We start from the raw sequence: 26,709 nt of genomic DNA, 5'->3' as shown, positions 1-26,709 counted from the left end.
GGGCGTAAAGTTTCCTGTAATGGATTGTGCTCTCCTAATAAATTAGACCCAAAAAACAGTGTTGTGACTACTTTCCAATACATTTTGAACTTTGTCTTTAGTTTAATTTTTTATGCTATTAATCTGCCAGATAATGTCTTTCTTAAATTTATCCTCTTAGGTATCACTAGTATCTATAGCAATCCCTTAGTTCAGTGGCATTTATGATAATTTTTAATTTCGTAGATTATACAAGATTGATATATAAATTCTCTGACACTTGTGTTGACTTTATGAGTGAAGTGTGTATTCAGTGGAATTCTTAAGCAGAACACGCTAAGTCATCAGAGAAATGCCTGGATGATAATATGAGTGATCTCACCTTTATATTCCATTTCAGCACTCTATTATAGGCAAAACTTAACTCAAATAATGTTTGCTACTCTACCTTCTTTCCCTTTCCCCTAAGTATTAAATCAAAGTTTTATAAATTTCAGTTGTAGATGAGGTAAGCATATGTCCTTCCTTGCCTTGGACAGTCCCTTTTTATGCTTACTGTCCAGGCATATTTATTAATTGTGTGCTTTTACTCCCAGTAGAGTCACATTTGGATGATGAATTATTTGGTTACCCTAGCAGCAGAGCTAGGTACTAACTCTAGCTACCAATTGTGGTTGAGTTTGGGTTGTTATATTAGTCTTTGATTCAAATCCTGGCTTCTTACTTTTATTAGTATGGGTATATGATCTTGGTAATTTAATTAACTTCCCTAAACTTCAGTTTCCTTATTTGTAAAGATAAAGGTGTAAAGATAAAGCCTACCTAAGTAGGGCTATTTTGGAGATTAACTGATGTGCATGAAAATGCGTGACACAGAGCCCTAAGTAAATTTTCCATGATGACGATGGTAACAATGATGATGAAGTGATACTAGTGGTTAACTATGTATTAGACCTCTGTTCTCTTTGAGCTTGATTCTTTTCCAACTCTGGCCTTGTCTTGATTGTTTTTCTCACAAAATTGGGATGCTAATCATAAAACTGATCATTAGAAGTTCTGGGAAGATGGCGGAATAGGACAGGTCGAATTCACCCCTGCTCCAAGGAACGGCTAGAGAAACGACAGGAAGGCAACTGGGACAGTGATTCCATGGTGTAAGTGTCCTAGGAGGGTCTTCTACACCACATAGGGAAGCCCTAGTTGCAAAAGCTGAAGAATTGAGATGCAGAGAATCAGAGACCATCCAGTTAGTGCAAACAGCCTAATGTGCCCTTTTCCAAACAGATGCCTGGAGTCCTGAGGAGAGTGCAGATAGGGAAGCGGGGGCAAGGAAGTAAGCCAAGCTATGTTCCTTGAACACTCTACCCTCATGTACACCGCCCCTGCCCTGCAATTTGCCACACACCTCACACACCTGAACCCTGTCACCTGCTCCTCCTACCCCACTCCAAGCGCCCCACCCTTCACCACTTGTCCCTGCTCCGTACCCCAGCCCCATGTGCACACACATGCGTAGCACAACCCAACCCACCTCTCCTGTACAAGCACACAGTCTCACCTCTCCCTTCTTGAGACCCACCCACCTGTGCCCAGCCCCTGGACCCCAAACTCCCCCTCTCTGCCCCCTGCAGGCGATCTCTGGTACATCAAGGCTATGGGTGCTTACCTTTATACCCGGACTACACAGCCCCCCGCCCACACAGTGGCACAGTATCATCCTGTAGCCTCCTGAGCTTTGCGCATGTTTGTATCACTTTATGGCTCTCACAGATCTGCACTCACGCACAAGTGCAACCCTGCCACAACCCCCAGCCCTGGGCAGGCACTGAACTTTGCATCCGGGCCACACCTGCCCCCAGCCCACACAGCTGCAACCTCAGCCCGCTGCCCCTGAACTCTGCACGGGCACACAAGGGTCCCACCCCCCAAACCCATGCATGTAAACAACCACATCATCCACCCCCGCTGCCCCCCACCCATGCCCAGGATCCTACACTTCTGTGCATCGACCTCTTGAGCCCTGCACCCCAAACCATTGCCCTGCACATGTGTATACCCTTGCCTCATCCCCTGGCACAAGTGCTCTGCTCCCACACCTGCTAGGTGCTCACATGTGCATCTGTGCTGCATAGCCACTGCCTTGCATACGCATGCACCCCTGCCCCAACCTTCCACACCTGCGCACCCATGCCAGGTCCCCACCCACCCAACATCACCTGCACCCGACCCACATCCCTAATCCCTGCGACCCGTGACATACACACACACACACACACACACACACACACACATACTCTCATATCCTCATTCTGGGACCCCTGAACTCCACCTCCTGTGCAAAAACACACCCTTGCGTAGGTATCTGTGCCACCTACCCCACACCCTAATACCCATGACTGTCATACTCCATGCACCCACCCACATCCTGCCTGTGTACCAGCCCCTGTACATCTGCACAGACCTGCCCATCCACCCCTGCTGGCCCTGTTGTCCCCCATGCTGCACCCTGCTCCCATGCTTCAGGGCCTGCCTGAGCTGCACTCTGCACTGCACCTCCACAAGCCCACACCCAGCATGCTATGTTCACAGGTATGAGCATGGCACCCCCAATGGGTGCCTATATCTGCACTGCAACCCATCACTGCACTGTTGTGCCCCCGCATGCACCCCACATACTGCTCCACATCCATCCTGCAAATACATAGCCTTAGACTACTAAAGGAAATCAGTGTCCAAAGTACTAGCTACTAAAGTAAATCAACTTCAAAAGTAACCTATCAAGATATTCACATGCTTCAAAAACAACAGAACATCATTAAGCATACCAAGATATAGACAGATATAGTCCAGCCTAATGACCAAATTAAAACACTGGAGGAGACAAAGACTTTGGAACAACTAATTAAAGATGTTCATATAATTCTACTAAATAAAATCAGTGAGATGGCTGATGACAAAGTAGATCAAGAAAGCACTAGAAGAGCATAAAGATATATTGAATTTGAAAGAATAAATAGGAAAATACCAGATATCTGAAAAATACCAGATTAAAAATGCTATAGGCCCAAAATACACACACACACACACACACACACACACACACACACACACACACACACACACACACACACACACACACACACACACACACACACCCCAGCAGATTTAAAGAGGCAGAAGAAAGAGTAAGTGAATTGGAGGACGGGGCAACTGATTTCAAACACTGAAAACAGTAAATGACTAAAAAGATTGAAAAATTTGAATTGTATCTCAGGAAATGATGGAGAAAACAAAGCATACATATATAAGAATCATTGGTGTCCCAGAAGGAGAAGAGAAGAGTAAAGGGCTAGGAAGATTAGTAGAGGATATAATCTGGGAAAACTTCCCAACCCTTATAAAGGACATAAATATACAAATCAAAGAAGCCCAGTGAACTCCAAATAGAATAAACCCAAATAGGCTGTCCCTGAGATACATAATAATCAGTCTGTCAAATGTTGAAGAGAATTAGAAAATCCTGAAAGTGGCAAGAGAAAAACAATCAACTACATACATAGACTGAGTTCAGACAACTCATCTGGCACTATGGAGGCAAGAAGGCAGTGGTATGATATATTAAGATCCTGAAAGAGAAAAAGGCTTCCAGCCAAGAATTCTGTACCCAGCCAAATTGTCCTTCAAAATTGAGGGAGGGAATAAAATTTTCATGCAAATGCTAGAAGAATATGTTAACAAGAGACTGGCGCTACAAGAAATACTAAAGGGAGTTTTGCCAGCTGGATAAAAAAAAAAGACAGGAAATAGAGGTCTGGAGGAGGGCACAGAATTGAAAAGTACAAATAAGGGTAATTTAAAGGATAAAAGGAAAAAGAAGAGAATATGGAATGGTAAACCATAGCAAACCCTGAAATCTGTTCTGTAACTACTTGTTGAAGTGTACTTTGAAAATCATTTTTAAATAAAAACGTTTAAAAAATAAAATATAAATGAATGCACACAGCAAAAAAAGCTATTAGAGCAAAAAAAAACACTGGTTATTAATCAACAAAACTCCCAAACAGCTTCTCTAAAATAAAACAGATTCCATTTTATGAGGAGAAAATGAATCAGTTTCCCATAGTTACAAATTAAAACGTAAAAAAAAATTGTTACATTTAGGCTCTTTAATGCTAAAGTGATTGAGTTATTGTTGCTGTTGATTTTTTTTTTTTGCTTTTTGATTTTTAAGGCTGTTAAACCATCAATCTATCTTGATTTAACAGTCTCCCATAGTAGTTGATCTCTCAGTACCACATGAAAATCCCTTTTTTATTAAAATATTTATGAAATATTTAGAAAATATAAAAAAGAGCAATACAGTTCTTCACCCAATGTTAGAAGTTTGTATGTATTTTATTTCACTTTTTCTGTGTATACTTTATTGTTTAGTTATTTTACATCATTTTATACTGTAATATGTATTGTTGTCTTGGTTTTTGCCTCTTAATATTATAAGAAAAATTTTTGCAGTGTATTATAAATACCATATTAACATAATGTAGGAATTTAGATTAAAGGTTTTCTGTAAACCTATTCCTTAATTAAATTCTTTTTATTTATTTTATTGTCTTATAATCATAGTCAAGCTTAATATATTTGTAGTTATGTCACTGATTTCATTTTTATATTTTTGCTTAACATTATAATATGTATGTCTTCATATTTTGCTAATATTCTTTCCTTGCTTTCCCCTACTGGCCTCTTAAAACAAAAGAGGTTTCTAATATATATACTCCTATATCTTACTCTGTTAAATTATAATATGCAGCTGTCTATAGATACGTAAAAGAATAGGCATGTTTTTATTTACAAAAGTGATATTGTATTATATATAGTTCTCTGTAACATGATTTTCTCATTTTATAACAAGTGAATACTCTCTAGGTTAGTACATGCAGTTCTACATTCTATTTAATAGCATAACATTTACTGACATAACTGTACTATACATTGTTCAACCATTATCCTATTAATGGGTTTTTTGACTTATTTTCATATTTTTGTGATTTTTGCTCTAATAAGTATTCCTATATATAAAGTCATACATAGGGGGTTTTTGTTTATTTAAGGAAGCTTCCCAGAAATAAAATGTCTGGGTCAAAGACATTGTTAAAACTGTTTTAAATTTTAACAGTTACTTATCATTGCTTTATAATGTTGTAGAAATTTATATCCTCAGTAGCATTTTAAATTGAAGTGTTTGGATTTTTTTTAAAAAGTACACTTTCAGGGTCCAATGGTAGAGCCAAAAAAAGCATTGTTTTTCTTTAAATGAATGGATCTTTATTGAACCTCACAAGAAAGGGGGAAAAAGAATGTTTGAGAATATCGTTTTCTTCTGATATCATTTGTATTCATTATTACTACTCTTTGGATCTTTTATAGAACTTTGATGAATAATGTTATCGTACTTTTTTAAATAGCATAAGAGATTTTCTTTGTTTTCTGTGTAAAAAAAGTCTCCATAAATCTCATTTTTGATGGCTGTATAATACTCCATTGAGTGCTTATACCATAGCTTTTCCTTAATTATTCACTTATTTATTTGTTTTAAGTTTTTGCTACAATTAATAAGGTGATAGTAAACGACTTTGAGCTGAAGTCTTTAAAAACTATTTTGTGTTTTTCCTTAGGGTAGTTTTCCAGAGGTACACCTGTTACTGAGTTAAAGGACTAATAATTTTAAGTTACTGAAAAATATCACAAGCATGGGCCCTCTAGATTTATGTATCAAAAGATTCTAAAAAGATTGAATTTCCTGAATATTATGAGCATATATTTTTTGAAGGAGAAATAATGTCCCAAGCAAACAATAGAAAGCAGAAAATGGTAATGAAATATTATTGTAAATAGTTTAATGTGTACAATTCTGTAGTGTATTTAGAATGTACTTTGTACTTTTTAGGAATATTTCTTTTATATTATCAACTTTAGTTGATAGTATATTATCTATTGAAAATCTATAACATTGGAAGATAGTGTATTTTTGGAAAATAAGACATTTTGTTCATTTTTGAAATATATCCTATTTTAGTACATTTTAAAAATGCAGCTCAATTTATACAATATCAGCTTAAAATTTGTTAGTACTGCTTTACTGGGAGGTAATATTTACTTCTGTCTATTAACAATAGCACATTTCTATCTGTGGTAATCATAGAAGTGTTATTCTTGGTTTTTTATAGAATTGGTGCTGCTTGTTTTTTTATCTATATGTAGAGACATATTTCAAATATGTTTCTCTCATCTACCCATTTTTATTTTTTGTTTAATGAGAACTGCTTTGGTATATAATTTGACATTTTGTTAAATTTTACTTCAGAGTAATAATTGCATTTTGTTCCATCTTTAGAAAAATTAATTATATCTGAAGATCTGCAGGGAATCATGAAGAAACATGCTTATATTAAAAATATTCTGTGTTTATATACTGTTATCATTCACTTTTTAAATACTGGTAACTTCCTGTCCAGTACTCTGACATTTTGAAGGATTTTTGATGTTGCTAAAACTAAAGGAAGCTGTAGATAAGAAAAGAAATAAAATTGAAAGGTATAATGTAAACAAATTGTTTCTTTTTCGTTTTCATCTAGATGATAAGGGAGAAAAGTGACTTATAAGTTTTATTAGCCTATTTGACTGAAGATTTTTTTTCCCCAATGCATACTATATAAATGGGGAAAGTATAATGTGTGTATGTGTGTATGTACATAGTGGAGCTCCAGAAAGTAATGATTTTATGAAATAACTATTAATGGTTCCTAAAATGTTACGTGGGTTATATTCCTTGCTTAACATCAACATAATGCTTAGGTTATCTTTGTTCTGATTTTGTGTATATGTTTACATATGTTAAGTTAGAGTTATTCTTTTTTAGAAAATTAAATAAAATATTACTTTTATAAATAATTCTATCTTTATAAAACATTGATTTTATATAGATACAGCTGTAGATAGACACACATACACCTATATAGTAGACCATAGTGATTTTTTGTTTTTGACTATCCTTATTTTCTTAGCTCTATGACGGAATGTAATAAAGTCAATAAGAGATTTATCTTGGTTTGTAGTTATTGAATCTGGAAGACCTTGTTAAAATTTGATGATTAAAACCTATTGTTTTGATATTTCAATAGGAAAGATATTGGTTTTCATGATGTATGGTTTATTAAAGTTGAAATGGATATTAAAATATTTGTAATATATTGTACTTGTTTGAATTGAATTTCCTGATTAGCTATTTGAAAATATTAACAACTACCTGATAGTTTTATGAAATTTGTACTTTTTATACACTATATTTAAAGTATTAACTTGCAATTTGAATGGTGAATAGGTTGATTCTTTGTTGGGGGTTGGAGTGGGAGAAAAATATAATTCAAAGCAGTTAAGAATAATTTTTCATGCTTTTAGTTTAAATTATTTTTGTTCAATGTAGTATTTTCATTTTGTGAGCTTTTCTATGCACATACGAAATGTTTCTCCTCAGGCCCCCTTGTATTTGCTGGTCCTATTTTTATGAACCATCGAGAACAGGCCCTAGCCAGACTCAGATCCCATCCAGCACAGCTAAAGCATAAACGGGACAAGCACAAAGGTATTTGGTCTTCCTTATCCGCTAGGTGGGACACTTTCCCAATTTCTTCCACTCATTTGAATTTTGTTTCTGGGAAAATGCACAGACCTGATTCTTCTACTTTGCTTCTATCATTATTATATAGCCTGAGGAGAAAGACATGCTAAAATTGCTAAGCTGAAAGTGGCACCGTTAGTGACTGTCATGCTTCTTGTTTCTTTTTTTTTGTTACTGTAAACTTTCATAAGGAAGACATTTTACGGTTTATCTTTTCCATTTCTTTTCAAATTTCATAAAATTAAGGGAATATGGAAAAATAATCATTGCTTTCTATTTTTATCCTTTATTGTCTGCTCTTATGTGATAGAGTTCTGGTGTTTTAATATTTTTTTTGGAATGCTGTTTATTTGCTTTAAAGTTAACCAAATTACTAAATTCAGTGGATTAAATCATAATAAGTTGATGCTGTTATACTTTTCCTTTGTTTTAATATTAAAATTTATATATACAGCACGCATGAATGTACAAATATTTGATATTGAGGGTGAAGTAGAGATAGGTGTAAGCAAGAATGGGTTTTGTAGATTTACTCTTGTTCTCAGAAATTGCCAAGGTTCTAACAAGTTTTTCAGGGACTAAGGATAATTTCTGAGTAATTCTTTGAGACCTCAAAGTTCCAGATTAATTAACATTAATCCTAAAGCATGCTTATCTTCTTTTAAACTGCAGATTATGTATTAACCAAGATGAAAGAATTTAATGCAAAAAATTGACAGATTTATATATAAATTCTGCTTTGAATCCTGATATGTGAACCAGGGCTTCTTTATTAGCTAGCATTACTTACAGCTGCCATTTTCTTAAATGCCTAAGTACTGCAATATAGAACAGAAAGTTGTAAAAGCATATATTCCATACAGAAAAATTAATCTGATTAATGTTTGTGTTTTGTTTTATATTTTCTTTTGCTGCAAAACAATTTGCAGCAAAGACTTATTTTAAAATAACTATTCTGAACTTGCAGACTAGTTTTTTTAAACTTCTACAAGCAGTATATTATAATAATAAACTTTGTTTTTTAATGTCAGTCAAAACAAAAACAAAACAATAACAAAAAAACTGTTTTTATTAAAGCACAAATAGGGAAAATATACTTAAGAGATGTTCTCCAGAAACAAAACTTGAGGGTGCTTTAAGGTCAACATGATTAATCATAGTAAAATTTGTGATTGTGCTATTTATAAGTGCTCTAATAACACAAATACTCAAATCTAAGAAACCATATTTGTAATATACTATATAGATTATTTTGGTTATTACCACAATCTCTAATTTCTTGCTATGTATACTATGGCACTCTTAGAACAGATTTTTTGCAGTCTGTTTTTTCCCAATTATATCAAAGTGGAGTTCTTCTAAGATTTTTATTTGAAGTTAATTTCATTAAACAGTTTAAAACTTTTTCAGCTTCATCCCACTATCTTCTGGACAAACGTTTTTTTTTTTTTTTTGGTCAGAATTTAAAATGAAATGTTAAATGAAGACTAAATAGAAAGCCGACTTTTTACAATGTCAGTTAATGATTAACTATAGAAATTAAGTAATTTTTATAGGTAGCCTTACTAAAATGATGTCTACTACAGGGTTATTTATAACAAGGTTCTTTGTATACTGGTAGTAACCTCAAAGGTCTATTTTGTAGTCTTTCAGTGTATGACCAGTTTTTGTCAAATTGCATGGTTTTCTACAGAGAAGCAATTTCATTTCTTTAACCCCCAAATGAATTTAAAGTACAAATACTATTTTTCAAATGGTGCCCTCTTTTTTTTTTTATTTTTACATGGGCAGGCAACGGAAATTGAACCCAGATCCTCTGGCATGGCAGGCAAGCCTTCTTGCCTGCTGAGCCACTGTGGCCTGCCCGCAGTGCCCTCTTTTATGTAAAGGTTATTAATTTTCTACTTACTCATTTCTACCCACCCACATATTTTCTTTCCATTACTCTTTTTTTTCATTTTTCCTAGCTGTCATTTAATCATATATTGCTTTCTACATTCCTTGCTTTTACAATTTTCATAGTCCTTTAAATTAATGTTAATTCCTCCTACTTGTTTTTCTTCTTTTTCTTATCCTGTTTGTCCTCTCATTTACCCATATGAAATTCACTATGTTAATTGCTATGTTCTGTCTTGCATTTAAATATATTAGTGGTACAGATTGCAGAATGATGATAGTTCAGGTTTTATGGACTCTTGACATTTTCTGTGTATGTGGGAGGTAAGAAATGTAGATTTATTATTAACAGGAGTGAGTTTCAGCTGGAAAGTTGGAAAGCTTCTGATTGATTGGAGAGAATTCTGAGGTCAGAACCCATCCCATTTGGGTAGAATTTTGTCTAGAGTAGAAATGGAGTATATAAAGCTGAATAAATAGTAGAATGCCTTATAACATATAGTAAGTTATTCTAAAAATGTGGACGTAAAGTGTATTACAAAGAGATACCTAAATTAATGTCTGTCAGCTACTCAATGCCTTAAAGAGAAAGATTTTGTTATAGCATACCTCGTTAGAAGCATCTGAATTGTTCTAGAGGTAGTCTGGAAATCTATCTTAAAACAGCTGTTGTGAAGATCAGAAAGTGCACTATATGTATTTTACACCTATTTATGCTTAAAAATGGTGTGTATAGTGGAAATATTATAGCCTTTTGAATTAGGCCTCAGTTTTAATACTAAGTTTGTTTTTTAACTAGAGCTACACGGCCATGCATAAATTACTTAATGTCTTCGGGCTTCTGTATCCTTATTTTAAAAATAAGAGTAATAATTCATAACTGATTTAATTGACATGAAATTTAAATTAAGACATTGTATTGTATTTGTAAATAGAATCCCCCAGGAATGCCAGCTTCAATTCTTTGAATTGAATTATTTAGCTTTCTTTTTTAGAATTGTTGTATTATCCTAAAGGTACAAAATTTGAGATTTGTTAAATGCATACTTAAAATATTACTGCTATTTATAGATGGAGAAGCTGAGACATAAATAGGTCCAGTGTCTGGTGTCATACAGCTAGCAAATGGTAGAATCAGGATTCCAATCCATGGCTCTTACGCTCTAGTGCCTGCGAGCACTTATCCACCATGCTATTATATTTTCACAGTGTTTAGCATGGAGCAAGTGCTTAATAAATTGCAGGTGCTACTGCTCCTGCGGATTTATTTTAATGATTTTGCTCAAAGCACTCACTGTGTTCTGTAACAGCTTTATGTGATATGTGTGACTGTAAGATTACCAATAATAGTATAGATTAAAATTAAAAGTTTGAGTCCCTAAGATACTGAAATCTCTGTATGTGCAAATATGTATCTGTAATGTACATACGCAATACTTTAGAGACATATTTTAGATACATATCTGCCAAAGCTTCATAAATATTATAATTTCAATATCACATGATATGTATATGATTTATTCATTTTAGGGAAAATATAGAAATGCTCATACCTAAATGCTGGCTATAAGATTATTCATACCTGACTACTTCTTCCTACAAATCTGAGATTAGGTCTCAGTAATCAGTAATACTCTACAGAATGTTGAGCTTGAGCAGAAGTTAATTTTGCTGAATTTCACTTGTTCATTCTTCAGTTTGCATCATATTTTTAGCAACTTTTTAAGTACCTATTTCTTTGTGGTATTTTATATATTGCTAAGTTATTAGGATTTTACTTGATTTTTTTAACTGACATCAAATACCAAATGCAAGTATATAGCATTTAAATTCAGCTACTGATAATGATCAAGAAGCTCCTCTTTTTTCTTTTGTACTTGTAGTAATAATCATCACTATCTTCAAAAGTTGAGAAACTTATTTTATATAGAAACAGGTTGCTTAGATGATCTTGAACCAAATGTTTCTAGTATAACTTTGACCTTTAAATAATAGCTACTACTCTTTTAATCATCATTGTTTTATTCAGCAAATTGCTAAGCTTTTCTTTTTTTTTGGTTCCCCTTCCCTGATGCTATCTCTCTATTGTGGGGTTTGTATCTAGTTAATCTGACTCAAGACAGGGGGCAAAAAAACTAAATTTCAGGATTAAAGGTTCTAATTAGGCATCAATATGTTTATATGAAGTGGGATGGTACTTGTAATGTTTAATTTAGTTAAGTCTGGCAAAACCTAATACACAATTTTTAAAGTCAGTTTTGGTTTTAATAACTAGGTATTTTTATTGATTTAGTTAAAGCTGTAAAATGTCTTTATATACAACACCTTATTTAAATAGTCTTTGAAAAATATTAATTCCTTTTTGTGTAGGCTGTTGTTTGTATTCGGTCATTCCACTGTCTTCCCAAGGTGAAGAGTCTTTGAAATGGGTATATTTCATTTTGGATGGAGTGAAATTGAATGTTATAATTATTTTTAGCTCATTCATTCTCACAGATTTAATTTGGCAAACCCACATTAGATAATTTAGCAGAAGAGGAATCATATTCTTTATCTTATTATAGTAAAACCTCTCACTAATTCAGAATTTATGATAATTCAGTTGCAATATTTGTGATATTTTTGAGTAAAAATTCAAAGTAATTTCTTCCTCTGTGAATTTTCAGGGTCATACTTTTAAGGGGAAACCTGTCTAAAATCACTAGCTTTTCAAACCAAGGGCTCAAGAAATGAAGGATTCCTTCAGCGTGCCTTCAACCTCTGGGTCCAGCAGTTAATTCTTGTATGTTAAAGGACTTTTATGTTTACGATACATTTTTATGTAATATAGGTTTATTTTGATTTATAATATAGGTAACCATATTTTATTTATTGTAGCACAATTAGTTGAATTGCTTGAAGGTAATAAAACTGAATTTTTACATAAATGTTTTGTGATGAAGTCACATGGGTCTGCTCTTTCTTTGTTATTCCGAATTAGTGAGGTTTTACTGTCCTGGTGTTGTAAAGATTTAAAGCTTTGGAAAGAGTCATAGTTATAGAAAGGACAGTCATAATTTAGGCCTATTTGTCTTACTTGGATAATATTAAAAGTTAGAAAGAAATGATAAAAAAAGAAAAGATAAAGCAAACACAAAATGATTTGATGTTAATCTGTCTAACGTTTTTAAATCAACAATAAAAATACAAAATTAGTTAAAAGTGTGTCTAAATTCACATATGTATATATGCATTTTACACACTTGTTTAGAGTTGATATACTACAAGAGTGGTTTAGACTAGTTGACCTTTTGAAATTCCTTCCTTGCATTTTATTCACTGTGCAGGGAATTTGAATCTTCATGATATTGAGGTCATTTTTAAGGGATATATAGTTTTGATAAGGAAAAGTAAATTGCCTCCCTTATACATTCCAACCTAAAGTTCTCATATTCCGGAATGTGCTTTTTTAAAATGCTCTGGTTAGAATGCCAGAATATTCAAAATTAAATGTAACAACCAGGGTATAGAGAAAGTCTAAAGCAGGGTTAATAGAAGAAATTACAAAAAGAGGGGAAGAAATAGGAAGGAAATGAAAGTAGAAAGAAATTTCTTTGAAGATAGTAATTGGAGACAGGAAGACCACAAAGCAGAAGAGCTGAGGGACAAGGGGAACATGAAAAATGAGAGTAGGTCACTGAACTACAGTATCTCGAATGAAGCTGTATGGTCTTTTTAAAACTTATAAAACTTTATGAAAGTAATTGAGTTTAAGAATGCTGGTGAGAAGTATAGTCCTTCTCAGATCTGCTTGGGAAATCTAAATCCCTTGCAAGTCAGCGAGGAATTTTTTTTTTAATGGCTAATACTAACTATATCACTAAATTTAAAATAATTGTTAAGTGACTTTGCATGCAATTATTTTTTATGCAGGCTAATTTTTCCCATATAAACTATATACATTTAAAATGTTGTTATTTCTATAACTTAATGACCCATTTACATTGCATAACAGATTAGTTTACTAGGTTTTATCCTTAACCTGATCTTCTCTCTGTTTTTATTGATTAGTGATATTGCAAACAGCAGTATAAAGTACAGTGTATCTTTTCAAAATTGCTTCATTGCAGGTAGATTCTTGATCTTTCACTTCTAACAGCTGCAGATTCTTCTTGCTTGTTCCTTTTAACATTTTTCTCTTGTTCTTCCATAATAAACTGATTTCAGATTTTACTTTAAAGTTGAATAATGGTTTAATTGTAAATTATGACACTTACAGATGGAAGTGGAGAAAGGGGAGAAAAGGATGCAAGTAAAATCACAACATATCCTCCAGGCTCTGTGAGATTTGATTGTGAGCTCCGGGCAGTACAAGTCAGCTGTGGATTTCACCATTCAGGTAGCAGCTGGAACTTTAGGGTATAACTGCATTTTTACAGTTGTGGTAAATAACTTAGGCTGTTTAGGTTTAATGAATGTAGTCTGTTAGCAGTATTTTAGAAGCTATAGTGTGAAAAAATCTCTCAGATATGTAAAAGCTTTGTAATTATTATAGAATCTCTCTTAAACTGTGGTGTAATGGAAGAGGTAATTTTCTAGAGATCTGATTTCTAGTTCTGTCTTCTGAAGGACCTATTTTATAATTCTATGTGAATTTAATTCAAGAAAATTCTGAAGATGAAATAATTTCTGAAATCTCTTTGAACTCTAGAATTCTGTGATTTTAATAACATAGTCCCATATTTTGTTATCGTTCAATTAGAAATATGGCATCAGTGAATTTCTTTATTTTCATAAAATGTAGTAAAGAATTACATTCTCAGTAGATTGTGTTACTAATGTTATTAAATGACATTCACAGGGTTTTAAAGTATGTATTCTGAAAAACTTTATGCATTTTATTACCTATAAATATTTTACAGAGCTAAAATTATATTTATATCTTATTAAATATAAATTTCTGCTTCCATTGCCTTTTTTTAACGTCTCAGTGCATTTTAAATAGTGAAATTTTTACTTTTAGTATAGTTGTGACAGGTATATAAAATGCATTTAATGAAAAAATAAGCAATGTATTTTGGTTTCAGTGGTTTTAATGGAAAATGGAGATGTCTATACATTTGGATATGGACAGCATGGGCAGCTAGGACATGGAGATGTCAATTCCAGGTACCCTTTTTTTCAGCATAGTGGGTTTTTTCTCCTCCTTGCTTTTCCTTTCCTTCTTCCCTTTTCTTTTTTTCTTCTTTTTAAGAAAATATATATTTATAGGCTCATAATAGTTTTTATACCACTGTTTTGGAAATGTGGCCCATGAATACTGATTATTCCTGAATTTGTAGTTTTGCTTTTGGTGGATATAAGTGATTTTGTCGTTTTAAGGAAAGTTGATTTACATTTTATATGTTTTAAATGTGAGATTAATTATGATTTTCACAAAATTCCATTCTTAATTATTTTTAAGAGGTTGTGTGAGGCAACAGAAAAGACAGTATTCACAAATTGTATTTTTTTAAATAAGCAATGCATTCAAGTCATGTTCCTTGATGTTGTCTTGTTTTGAAATTTTCTAAATATTTAAGATGAAGTCATTGAAGCTTTTGCTTACTTTTCAAACAAATCCTAGTAGTTTCTCTGTTGAATTATTTTCACTTACCCAGCATAATGAAGATTTGGGATAGAAACTGCTAGACTTTCCCTAGTATCCATTATTTCCTAGTTCATTTGGTAGTAGAGTTTTAGTTGGGGACATGGACATGCAACTTAAGACTTCATGTCCCAGCCTCTTTTGCACCAAGATGTGCACTAATGTGACATGTTCAACTTTGAGAAGAGGAATATCCCTCCATTTTTCTTCTCCCCTCCTTACTTGCTGACTGGAATATATCGATGGTGGCAGGAGCTGGAGAAGTCATCACAGACACCATATGTTGTATTGAAAATGGCATGATAGAAACAGTTTGGGTCCTGATACCATAGAACTTCATTATGAGTTCCTTATATTTGGACTCTTACCTGAAAGACAAGGAAACCTCTATCTTGTTTAAGTCCCTGTTACTTTGGCTTTCATTATAGCAGCTGAATCCTTATCCTACCTAATAGGGCTTTTGGTTAGAAATAACAGAAAAGCCATCTCTTTTTAGTTTTGAGTCCTCCAAGAAGAAAATGCCAAAATAGGATTAGACGTCCAAATAATTTATTGAGAACAACTCTTGTGAAGGATAAAGGGGAAAAGCATAGGAATAGTCAGGAAAGCCTTCGTATACAATGTAGATCTGACATCCGTGAAAGGAGAGTGGGAAGGAAGGACACCTAAGCTAAGAAGAATATGTAGACCACAGCGCAGTACTAAAGAGAGAATTTCAGCCAGGCCAATAGGGTGTCCCTAAGCCTTGGAAAAGTCCAATGTTGGACCAGGAATGATCAGTAATTAAACAGCTCTGCCATGCTCAATAGAACTCAGAACATCCCATGGGTATATGGCCTTATCAATCCAAATGACAACTGGGATAGTCAGCCATCTGTGTTTCCTGCAACATGATGTCTTGAAGGCATGGTATACTTCTATGGTAGTCATATCATTGCAACCAGGCTTATTTACCATGTGTGGAGAGTTGTAGGCCAGCTTCAAGACAGACTTGACTCAGTTACTCAATTTGCCACAAGAACCCAATTTCTTTTTGACTCTCCACTCTGCCTTATTCTTCCTTGTAGTTACAAGATGTTAGTCAGCATGACCTATATGATTTCTCATTCACATAAAGTGAAAGAAAGAGAGCTTCTCTTCCCCTAATTCTTAGACTGAAAAGAAAATCCAATTTTTTTTCAGTTTGATTTAGACTTATCCCATAACTTTAGCAAGGATGGGGTTATGCTATTTGGTAATGATCAGTGATTCTTAGCTCTGGCTACAAATTACAATCATGGGGGAGATCTTTAAAAGATGCTATATCTGGATTCTACATAGAATTTCTAAGGGGGTGAAGGCGTGAGAGTTTTTCTAAAAGGTCCCAAATTTTAATGTGCATCCAGATTGAGAACCACTGTCTGTTCCCAGAGCTGTGGGAGGTGGCTGAGGCAGATCCATTTACTCTGCATATATATATATAGTATATATGAATTTACTATGTCCTTAATTATTATGATGAATATTGTTGTTAATAGTGAGACTAAACAATCAAGATATTGAGTTGAATTTTTCTTAAAAAAACACAAGTACACTTACAAATCACTGGACGTTTGTAAACTATCCACAATCTTAATGACAAGTATTTATTTGAAAGAAAGCAAAAGATGTCTTTGTCAGACTTTGTCAAATATCATTGTTGACAATGATGATATCAATGGCTGGCAGTTAGTATCACAGGTTTAAGAAGCTAGCAGATGTTTTACTTTGCAGTTGAATAAAATCACTGATATTCAGAGGCTGAATCAGGGCTTTTAATTTGTATGAAGAACTTGGCAACCTTTGTTCAGTTTCTTATTGAAGATTCATGCCACATAAGTACATTTTCTGTTGTTGTCATCATTATTATTTAGGTGGTGATTATTTTGTTATGATAAAAACTGGAGTTATGATGTAAACTGGAAAATGTACATCGCAATTAGGAATGATGTAGAGCAGCAAGGAGGGCTTCACCAATCAGAATTTGCACTTGGATGTGATTCCATAGAATCATGAAAATAATGACTATAAATCAGATCTTACCCCTCAGGTAATGTCATCTTATTGTGCATTATGAAAAATTGGCAGCATCAGCACAAGACCCTTCTTTTCCACACTGAGGTATAATGGCTATTGTAGGAGGGGAAGGTGTGCATATAAACTTTCAAAATGAGGCAAGATGAAAACATTGCTTTGTGGTATTGATTATACCAATGAATGTATGATTTCCAGTGACTTTCTTAGGTGGCAATATCATAGCAACATATTCAGTTATTAGAATAGCTTCAACTTATCATCTTCAGGAACTGTTGTATCTTTTAATCCTGAAGATAAATTACCAAGTCTTAAGAAGATAAAACTCTGATGGAGTTTGCGTAACTACCTATAGTAGTTAGGTTCAGGTGTCAGCTTGGCCCAGTAATGGTGCCCAGATATTCTGTTGCTGTGAACTTAAATCATCAACATTTAAATTTCATCTATGGCTGGTTGCATCTGCAGTTGGCTAAGGGGAGTATCTTCTCCAATGAGTGAGGCTTAAAAGGAGAGGCTAGAAAACAGAGAAACAGCTCAGCACAGCCCCACAGAGCTCAGCATTACCGATCATGATGCAGCTCGGGGCCAGCTCAGACCCAGATGTTTAGAGATGCAGAAAGGAATCCCCCCATGGAAACCCGATTGAACCGAGAAGCAGGGAGAGAAGCCCAGCAGATGTCATCATGGACCTTCCAATATTAGTAAATTTGTAAGTAAATAAATCTCCTGTATAAAAGCCAATCCATCTCAGGTGTGTTGCATTCTAGCAGCCTTAGCCAACTAAAGCAGATTTTGGCACCAGAGGAGTGAGATGCTGCCGCATTTTCAAATTACCAGACGTATTAGACCAGCTTTTTAAATGAATAAGGGGTAGATTCTGGAAGAATTATGAGAAGCTTGATAGAGAAAACCTAGACTGCTTTGAAGAGACTGTTGGTAGAAATATGGACTCTAGAGATACTTCCGTTAAAACCTTATAAGAATGTGTATTGGAAGGACGGCGACCCTTGTTTTGAAATGGCACAAAGTTTGGCAAAATTGATTCCTGGTGCTGATTGGGGGGTAGAATTTGAATGTGACAAACTGGAATATGTGACTAGAGAAATTTCTAAGCTAAATGTGGAAGATGCAGCCTGGTTTCTCCTTGTAGCTTATAGTAAAATACAGCAAGAAAGGGATAAGCTGAGGCCTGTATTTTTGGGTGCAAAGAAACCAGAAATTGATGGTCTGGAAAATTCTGGGCTTCTAGAAAATGAGACCCCCAGAGAATAGTGCCCCTATGAGAATTTAGGCAAACATGGAACTAGCCAGCCATTACAGGACAAGTGAGGATTGGAAATAGTTATCCAGAAAAATTTGAGGAGGATCTTATTGTCTGATGGTTGCGATCCCTGTATGCTTCATGCCAAGTCAACAAATGTTTTGCAAGATCTGAATAAACAGAACCCCTGCCAGTTTTGGCTAAAAGGGAAGGGAAAGAGACAGATTGAAGGAAGAACAGCCAAAGATGCAGATCCATGGAAGCTAAGGTCTGAAGCCAAGAAACCTTAAGTCTTCTGATCGGATCCACCTGTACATGTGAGGGGGGTGAGTTTGCTCCAGAGGTAGAGGGTGGGCCTTCTGCCTCAATGGTCAGGAAAAGTTCTGGTGCCCCAGGCCTTGGAGAGGGTGGAGCACATTCCCCGGGGATTGGGGTAGCCTGGCTGCCACCCCATTGTCCTAAAGGATTTGAGCCTGTGTCCTAGAGATGCCAGAGAATTCAGGTGCCACCCGGATGATTGAGGAGGGTGGGGCCAAGTAAAAGGTGGTGTCCCCAATGTTCCCCATTGTTGCAACCCTTGTCCCTTGGAGAGAACTGGGCTGCTGCATAGGCCCTTGGAGTGGTGGGATTTCTGCATTCTAAAGCCTCAATGATAAATGACTCTTAGACTTTGAAATATAATGGAGTTTGCCCTACAGGTTTTCAGAGTTGTTTAGGTCCGGTGATCCCTGTTTTCCTTCCAGTTTCTCCCTATGGCAATGGGATCATTTATCCTATGACAGTTCCTTGTATTGGAAGCAGGTATCTTGCTCTGAATTCACAGGTCCACAGCCAGAAGAGAATTTTGCTTTGGAACAGACCATGCTGATAATGAATGTATTTTATATATTGAAAGATTTAGTGCATTCATTGCAGGGCAGATGAGCATTGTTTGGCACAAAAGGTCTTATTTTATATTTAGAGATTGTGAAATATGTCTATTATTGTTTTCTGCTTAGAAATGAAGAATGGTTTAAGGTGATGTGTATGGTTGTCAGGTTGACAAGGGGTGTACTTTGTAGTAGTTTGGTCCAGGTATCAAGTTGACCAGGTAATAGTGCCCATTTCTGTTGCTGTGGACTTAAATCATCAGCATATGAATTTCATCTGTGGCTGACAGCATCTGTGATTAGCTAAGGGGAATGGCTTCTGAAGTGAGTGAGGCTTAAAAGGAGAGATCACAAGAGAAACAGCCTAGCACAATGCAGCACAGAGTCAGCTCACACCCAGATGTTTGGAGATACAGAAAGGAACCACCCCAGGGAAAGCTATATGAACCCAGAAGCCTGAAGAGAAGCCCAGCAAACACTTCCATGTGGGTCACCATGTGCCTTTCCAAATTAGTAATTGTTCTAATTTGCTAGCTGCCAGAATACAATACACCAGAAACAGAATGGCTTTTAAAAAGGAGAATTTAATGAGTTGCTAATTTACAGTTCTAAGGCTGAGAAAATGTCCCAATTACAACAAGTCTATAGAAATGTCCTATCAAAGGCATCCAGGGAAAGATACCTTGTTTCAAAAAGGCCAATGAAGTTCACGGTTTCTCTCTCAAGTGAGAAGGCACATGACAAACACAGTCAGAGTGTCTCTCTCATCTGGAAAGGCTCATGGTGAACACAGTCAGGGTTCCTCTCTCATCTGAAAGGGCACATGGCAGACTCGGCATCATCTGCTAGCTTTCTCTCCTGGCTTCCAGTTTCATGAAGCTGGATGTGAGGGCGATCTGGCTGCGACATCTGTCACCCCATTGATCGCCAGAGTTGATTCTGCTGATCTGGCTGGCTAGGCGGGTATCCCCTTCCTCCCTCACCACTCCATGTGCGTCCCTCCCGAAGCTGTGTGCTCGGTCGAAGAGGACGACCTTCCCTGCTAGAGGAAGACCCTTCTTCAGTCAAGGGTATACGAGTAGCTGTGCTCCCCTGCTAGAACCTCCAAACTAGCTCTCAAGGTGCAGTTTCATGAAGCTCCCCAGGAGGCATTTACCTTCTTCATCTCCAAAGGTTACTGGCTTGTGGACTCTCTCCTTCATGGTGCTACAGCATTCTCTGCTCTCTCTCAATCTCCTTCATTCTCCAAAATGTTTCCTCTTTTATAGGATTCCAGGAATTTATCAAGACCCACCCAAATGGGTGGAGATATGTCATCACCTAATCCAGTTTAACAACCACTCTTGATTAAATTGTATCTCCAGGGAGATGATCTAATTACAGATTCAAACATACAATATTGAATAGGGAATATTCTGCCTTTATGAAACAGGGTTTAGATTAAAACATGGCTTTTCTACGGGACATACATTCTTTCAAACCAGCACAATAAGATAGGAAGACCTTTAAGTTAGAAGTGAGCTATGAAATGCCTGTGGGAGTGGGGAGAATAGAAGTAATTTAGTTCAGATAATACTAACTGAGGGAAAACATGGTCAAGAATAACTCAGAATCCATTCTTGGATAAATGGAGGAGGAATGGATCTTAAATGAGTCCACTGTTGGATATTAGACTAGAAGTGCTGTCCATTAGGAAGTCATCCTTCTGGTTCTGGAGACCTGGGCTGGAGATACAGTCTTGGGAATCACGCTGTGTAGTAGATTGAGTCATTAAATAAAATCGTGTAGGAAGAATGGGTAGACTGAGAAAAGAAGCAGGATGAAATAATATTGTCAGTGAAGGGAATATTGTCAGTGAAGTGGAGGGAATGACCTGTTAATTTCTTTTGTAACATTGAGGAGTTTAGACTTGCTTAGTTTTCTCCTTCCTTAGTTTAAGCAAGCTAAACTATTTAAACAAGTTGTATTCTGAAAACTGAACCAGTTTTATATTTTTATACTTAATTTTAGTTTTATAATGAAAAAATTAATTAAGTTGTGTCAGAAGTAGAGCCTTCCTATGTAACTTATGTATATAACCTATACATGGACTGTTTCTATAGTGATTGTTATTCTATTACATATAATGGTTAATAAAAATACTTAATTGGTTAATAAAAATAGAAAGTATAGTAGGAGGTCATTTACAGTAATAGTTAGCATTTAATAACTATGTGCCAGGCACTAATTTAAGCACTTGACATGTATGGACTGCTTTATTGTTCACAGTTACCCTATGGTATAGATACTATTTCTTATTATTCTATATGTTAAAGAGGAAGAAATTGAAATGCAGAAAGAATGAATAACTTGCTCAAAACCATAGTTGCGTTGCTATTAAGTGGTACAGCCAGGATTTAAACCTGGGAGGTCTAACTCCAGAACCTGATCTTATAGCTATTGCTATAATAGTTTCATGATATGGTATCCTGATTCATTAAATACCATGTTAAAATATAAAATTATAGCTTACTGATAAAAGTTAGAAAAGAGAATCATAAAATTATTTCATCTAGTTCTGGGATTGGATTTTTTTATCCAACAAGTACTTATGGAGTTCTCTAACATTTCATTCATTATACAGAGTATTAGATTTTTCTTTTATGATAAGAATGGGGTAGTGCAACAATGGCGCATCGGCAGCGTTCTCACCTGCTGTGCCAGAAACCCGGGTTCAATTCCCAGTGCCTGCTCATGTAAAAAAAATAAAATGAAATAATTCTGAAAGCACCAGCAGTCTTTCAGAAAAATAAAAAATTATGCATCCATGTTTGGGTTCATCATTTCAGAAAATCTTTATGATAATCTGAAGTCAGCAACTATGTCTTTTTCATATTTGTTTACCCAGAATCTAGAATGGAGACAGCATATAATATGTAAATGTGTTTATTAAATTTTCTTATTGAACCCTTTTACCCATTTTCCTTATTGTATTGTTTACTTATTGGTTTTGTTTTGTTTTTTCCAGTTGGGTCTTACAAGAAATTAACTTTTTTTTTTTCTTCTGAAACCTAGGGGATGTCCCACTTTTGTTCAAGCATTGCCAGGTCCTAGCACCCAAGTTACTGCAGGCAGCAACCATACAGCAGTGCTTTTAATGGACGGACAGGTCTTCACATTTGGAAGTTTTTCTGTAAGGAACGTTTTAAACTTTAATAATATTGCACTGTTCCATTGCCTTACAATTTGTCTACATTAGTTTTTTTTTTTTTTTTCAGGTTCCAGTGAAATTCTTGTATTATAATAATTGCATATACACATTTCCTGTCTCTCTTACCACACACACATGCACATACAAAACCTGAAGGACATTAACTTGGAACAATTTTCTTCTCTAGATCAGCATTAGAATGTATTGAATTTAATAGCTGTTGTAGAAATACAGATATGTTTATTCCAGATCTAAACCCTTAAAGCATTCTGTAGAACCGATTCTGTCATTCAAAAGATTATTTCTCATCTAGCTTAAGATTCATTTTTCTTAACTTCCAGAATTATTTCTATTTTATAACTTTTTTATTAGATTTGTTTAAAATTGTGGTGTATTTCCCCTCTTTCGCTCTGTCTGTGTCTCGCAGTCTGTCTGCCTATGTGTTTCTCACTCTCTTTGCCAAAGCTTGAAAAGAATGAAAAATGGTCCGAGTGTTTTGTATAATTTGGGCATGTTAGAGATCAAGGAAAAGCCTTATAAGACTGCTAAGAAATGTATACCATCCTTGACTTGAATAATTAACTATTCAGGACTTTATAACTCAGTACACTGAGATGTACTTTGCAACTTGTGATTTTTTAAAAACTGTAAATATAAACTTGAAAAAAATTTTTGTTTGGAAATAATCCCAAACTTTGCAGAATCTTTGCAAAAATAAGACTTATTACATAAAAGACCCATATATTCTTTAATCAAATTTACCTATTGTTAATATTTTGATACCTTTGCTTTATCATTTGCATGCTTTCTCTTTCTGTGTTTGTGTTAGTATAAATATAAAACTTTTTCTGAATTCTTTAGGAGTTATTGGCATACACTGTGACCCTTTACTGCTTAATAGTTTGTATTTTGTTAATTGACCAAATAATTATATTTTGGCACTTTCCGCCAAACAGTCCAGGATCAAACATTGCATTTGCTTGCAATTTCTCTTTAATCTCCTTTAATCTGTAACATTTCCCCACCTTTTTTTGGTCTATTATGATATTGACGTTTTTGAAGAATTTGTTTTTTTAATTTTTTCTTCATAGAATGTTCTTCATTTTGGATTTATCTGATATTTCCTTGTATTTAGATTCAGATTGTTTTGCAGGCCAAAATGCTACCAAAGCTTTACAGCTGGAGGCACAAAATGTACATCTACCCCTTAAATTTTGATCCTGATAAAATTGTTTTCTGATTTCTCTACTGTATAGTTACTGTTTTTTTTTCCTTGCAGCTAATTAGTAATCTGTGGGTTGACATTTTTAAGCCTGCAGAGATACCTGCTTCTTATAAAACTTCCCCTTAGAATTAGCATGCACTCTTGCCTGAATGAATCTTTACTATGATGGTTACAAAAAGTTGGTTTTCCAACTACACCTCTCCTTCTACCTTACTTGTCAGTGCATTGCATTCTATAGTAAGCAAAAGCCCTCTTTTCTTATTTCATTGTTTGTCTACTTATTATTGGTATGGGCTCATGCATTTCTAACTTTTTTCATTACTGTTCTTAGTTATTTAAGTGCTTAGGTTATTCACAGATTTGGCCAGTTTGGGCCCCCTTTCAGCTGGCTCTCATATCCTTTGATATACCTCTTTTTTTTCTTTTTTTTTTAAAAAAAGCATTTCCTTTCTTACAAAACAAGGTGGAGTCAGGTTCATTTTGTACATACTCTGTCTCAGCTGTAGAATCAGCCCTATCTTTACTTCCTTTTAGCAGGGAATAATATTAAAAAAGATCAAGTGGGCACTAGGTATGTTTGTTGCCACCAGTTCTTTGCCTTCCCAGGGTACATATTTGTGTCCATTCATGTATGTATCTGTCTTAGAAATCATAAGTCCACACTGATAATTCCAATTCTAGTCCATCCCTACAGGATTCTTTTTTGCCTTCTCGCATTCCATATTTTTATGTTCCTATTCTTGGAACATAAAATCCTGGTTCCCATCAACATTGATGCATTCATTTCTCATACACTCAGTCCTAAAATATGTCTAAAATGTTTTTATAATTATGGTTCCCTACTTACTATAAAAAGCAAACTCACTAAAAAAATTTTCAGAATTTGTTTATCATTCTTGCCCTTACCCATTCTATCCTGTGCTCTTCCCCAAACTTACATTATATAATCAAATACTGTGTTCATAAATTATTTGGGTTAATCATTCCAACCCCCTCCTTCAATGGGATTATGTTAGTCTTCTGTAATGCAGTTCTATGTAATACACTTCTTCTGTTTCAGTTTGCTTTTAGCTTTTAGTCCAAACTCCCTTACCCCCCACCTCTACCCCACCTTGCATTGTTTGATTTCATTAAAAAAAATTTTTTACATGTTTTTAAAAGTCAGGTTATACAAAAGTGGCCTGTTCAGACAAGTGTACTCTGTCGCATGTCCTTGCTTCTTACCCCTTTCACCCTATTTTTCAGTTTATCCTTCTTGTGTTTCTTTTTGTATAAATAAACACAAAATTATTTCCCCTTTGTTTTACAAAAGATAGCATACTGAATATACTTTTTTGCACTTTGTTCTTTGCAGTTTACTATATCCCCTAGGAACTGTTCAATATCATAGAGATCTCCTTTATTCTTTTTTGCAACTACATAGTACTCCATTGTACGAATACACTATAGTTTATTCAATTAATAGATAGCCTGTGGTTGAACATTTAAGTGCTTTCCAGTATTCTGCAGTTATAGTGGTGAACATTGTTACAAGTCTAGAAGTACCATTGCTTGGTTGAAGGTTAAATGCATATATAATTTCGTAAGGTATTGACAGTTCCCTTCTATTTTGCATTCCTACCAGCAGTATATGAGAGTGCCTGGTTCTCCACAGCATTGCCAACTGAGTATGTTGTGATACTTTTTAATTTGCCTCAAGCTGATTGATGAGACAGGCTCCTGCTCACTTTGAAGTCCTTTTCCTGTAGTGGGTACTCTGAACCTCTAACTCCAGACCTGAGTTTAGTATTTTGGCATTAAGGGTTAGACTTTTTCATTGAGGGTATTATTTCCCCTGTGCTTTTTCTAAGTCCTCCATTTCCCTTAATTCTCTTGCTTAAACCTCCCCTTTCATGTTCTCCATACTTATGGGCTTGCAGTAGTAGGAAAATTCTGTTGGAATTTGGTTTATTCTTCTGGTTATAAGTAATTTGAAGGTACGGCGGTCTCCTAATATTGCTGAGGCCAAGAATTGTGTGGTTTTATTTGTTTTCCTTGTTGGTTTTCTGATTTTTTTTTTTTTTTTTTTTTTGGTGGAGTGGGGAGGGAATATGAGTGACAAGATTTGAATTGAGACACTTATCTATGCCCTCCAACCCCGGGAAACTTTTTGTGAGCTTTTGTGAATTTAAATCTGGTGTATTTGCAATCACATTCCAAATCCCCTTGGGACTGCCCAGGCATCTGTCACATTTCTGGACTGCTTTTCTATGCATTGGTTGGTAATAGGGGAATAGATATTTTTTTCAATAGTCTAGTAAAGGTAAAGCTCATTTTTTTCCCTTTAAAGGCATAATCTCTTCTTGAATATGATGTACTTTGCTCAGTATTCACATTTTTATGCATTTTTGCCTTTGCTTAAAAATAAGGATAGATATGCAAAGATGGTAAAAATATATATTGGATTTTTGATGACTTTCTCTAATCTGCTTGCTACTTTTTCTTCCCCTGGCTCAGCCCAGGAATTGAAACTCAGTTGCTTCTGCAGTCAGCTGCAGTTGTGTTTTCTTGCTGTGGTGTTGAAGGAGCAATAGATCTGCAGTAAGAACCTGATAGTTGGGTCAGAGCTTGGCCAGGCTCTTGGCAATACGCCAGGTTCACCAATCTCCAGATATTTTGCTATGGTTGTTCATTTTCATTGCTGAGACACTTGAAAATGACCTGGGTACTTGATGCAGCATTTTATGCTCTCCAGAGAGTTTCTGAAAATGGAATGCCACAGGGAGAGAGATCTCTTGAGCTAGGGATTGGTGAATATATACTGACCAAGCATTCACTTTGTTTTATTCTTTTTCGGCTACTAGCTTAGTAGCAAAAAACTTCCTTTTGCTTTTTAGCTTAAACTCTTACCTAATCAGGTCCTTATAGACAGCCATATTTTTTTAAGTGAGTTG

At 35.1% G+C, this 26,709-nt stretch overlaps 1 protein-coding gene across 15 annotated transcripts in view; it reads left to right on the top strand.

The window, feature by feature from the left end:
* Positions 1-26,709, top strand: part of MYCBP2 (MYC binding protein 2) — a 371,029-nt gene that overhangs the window by 102,129 nt on the left and 242,191 nt on the right. For 13 of the 15 annotated variants that reach the window (XM_077158462.1, XM_077158472.1, XM_077158469.1 and 10 more), the window contains exons 18-21: positions 7,514-7,621; positions 13,812-13,931; positions 14,620-14,701; positions 22,416-22,533. In XM_077158462.1, the coding sequence (XP_077014577.1) occupies positions 7,514-7,621; positions 13,812-13,931; positions 14,620-14,701; positions 22,416-22,533 (428 nt within the window). Of the gene's footprint in view, positions 1-7,513; positions 7,622-12,222; positions 12,336-13,811; positions 13,932-14,619; positions 14,702-22,415; positions 22,534-26,709 lie in introns of those variants that run through there. The other 2 variants (XM_077158474.1, XM_077158467.1) reach the window with 2 other exon arrangements.

The sequence above is a fragment of the Tamandua tetradactyla genome, chromosome 4 (assembly GCF_023851605.1).
Source record: "Tamandua tetradactyla isolate mTamTet1 chromosome 4, mTamTet1.pri, whole genome shotgun sequence".
NCBI lineage: Eukaryota > Metazoa > Chordata > Mammalia > Pilosa > Myrmecophagidae > Tamandua > Tamandua tetradactyla.
Note: the sequence above shows the minus strand (reverse complement) of the source record. Positions and strands in the feature narration are given on the sequence as shown.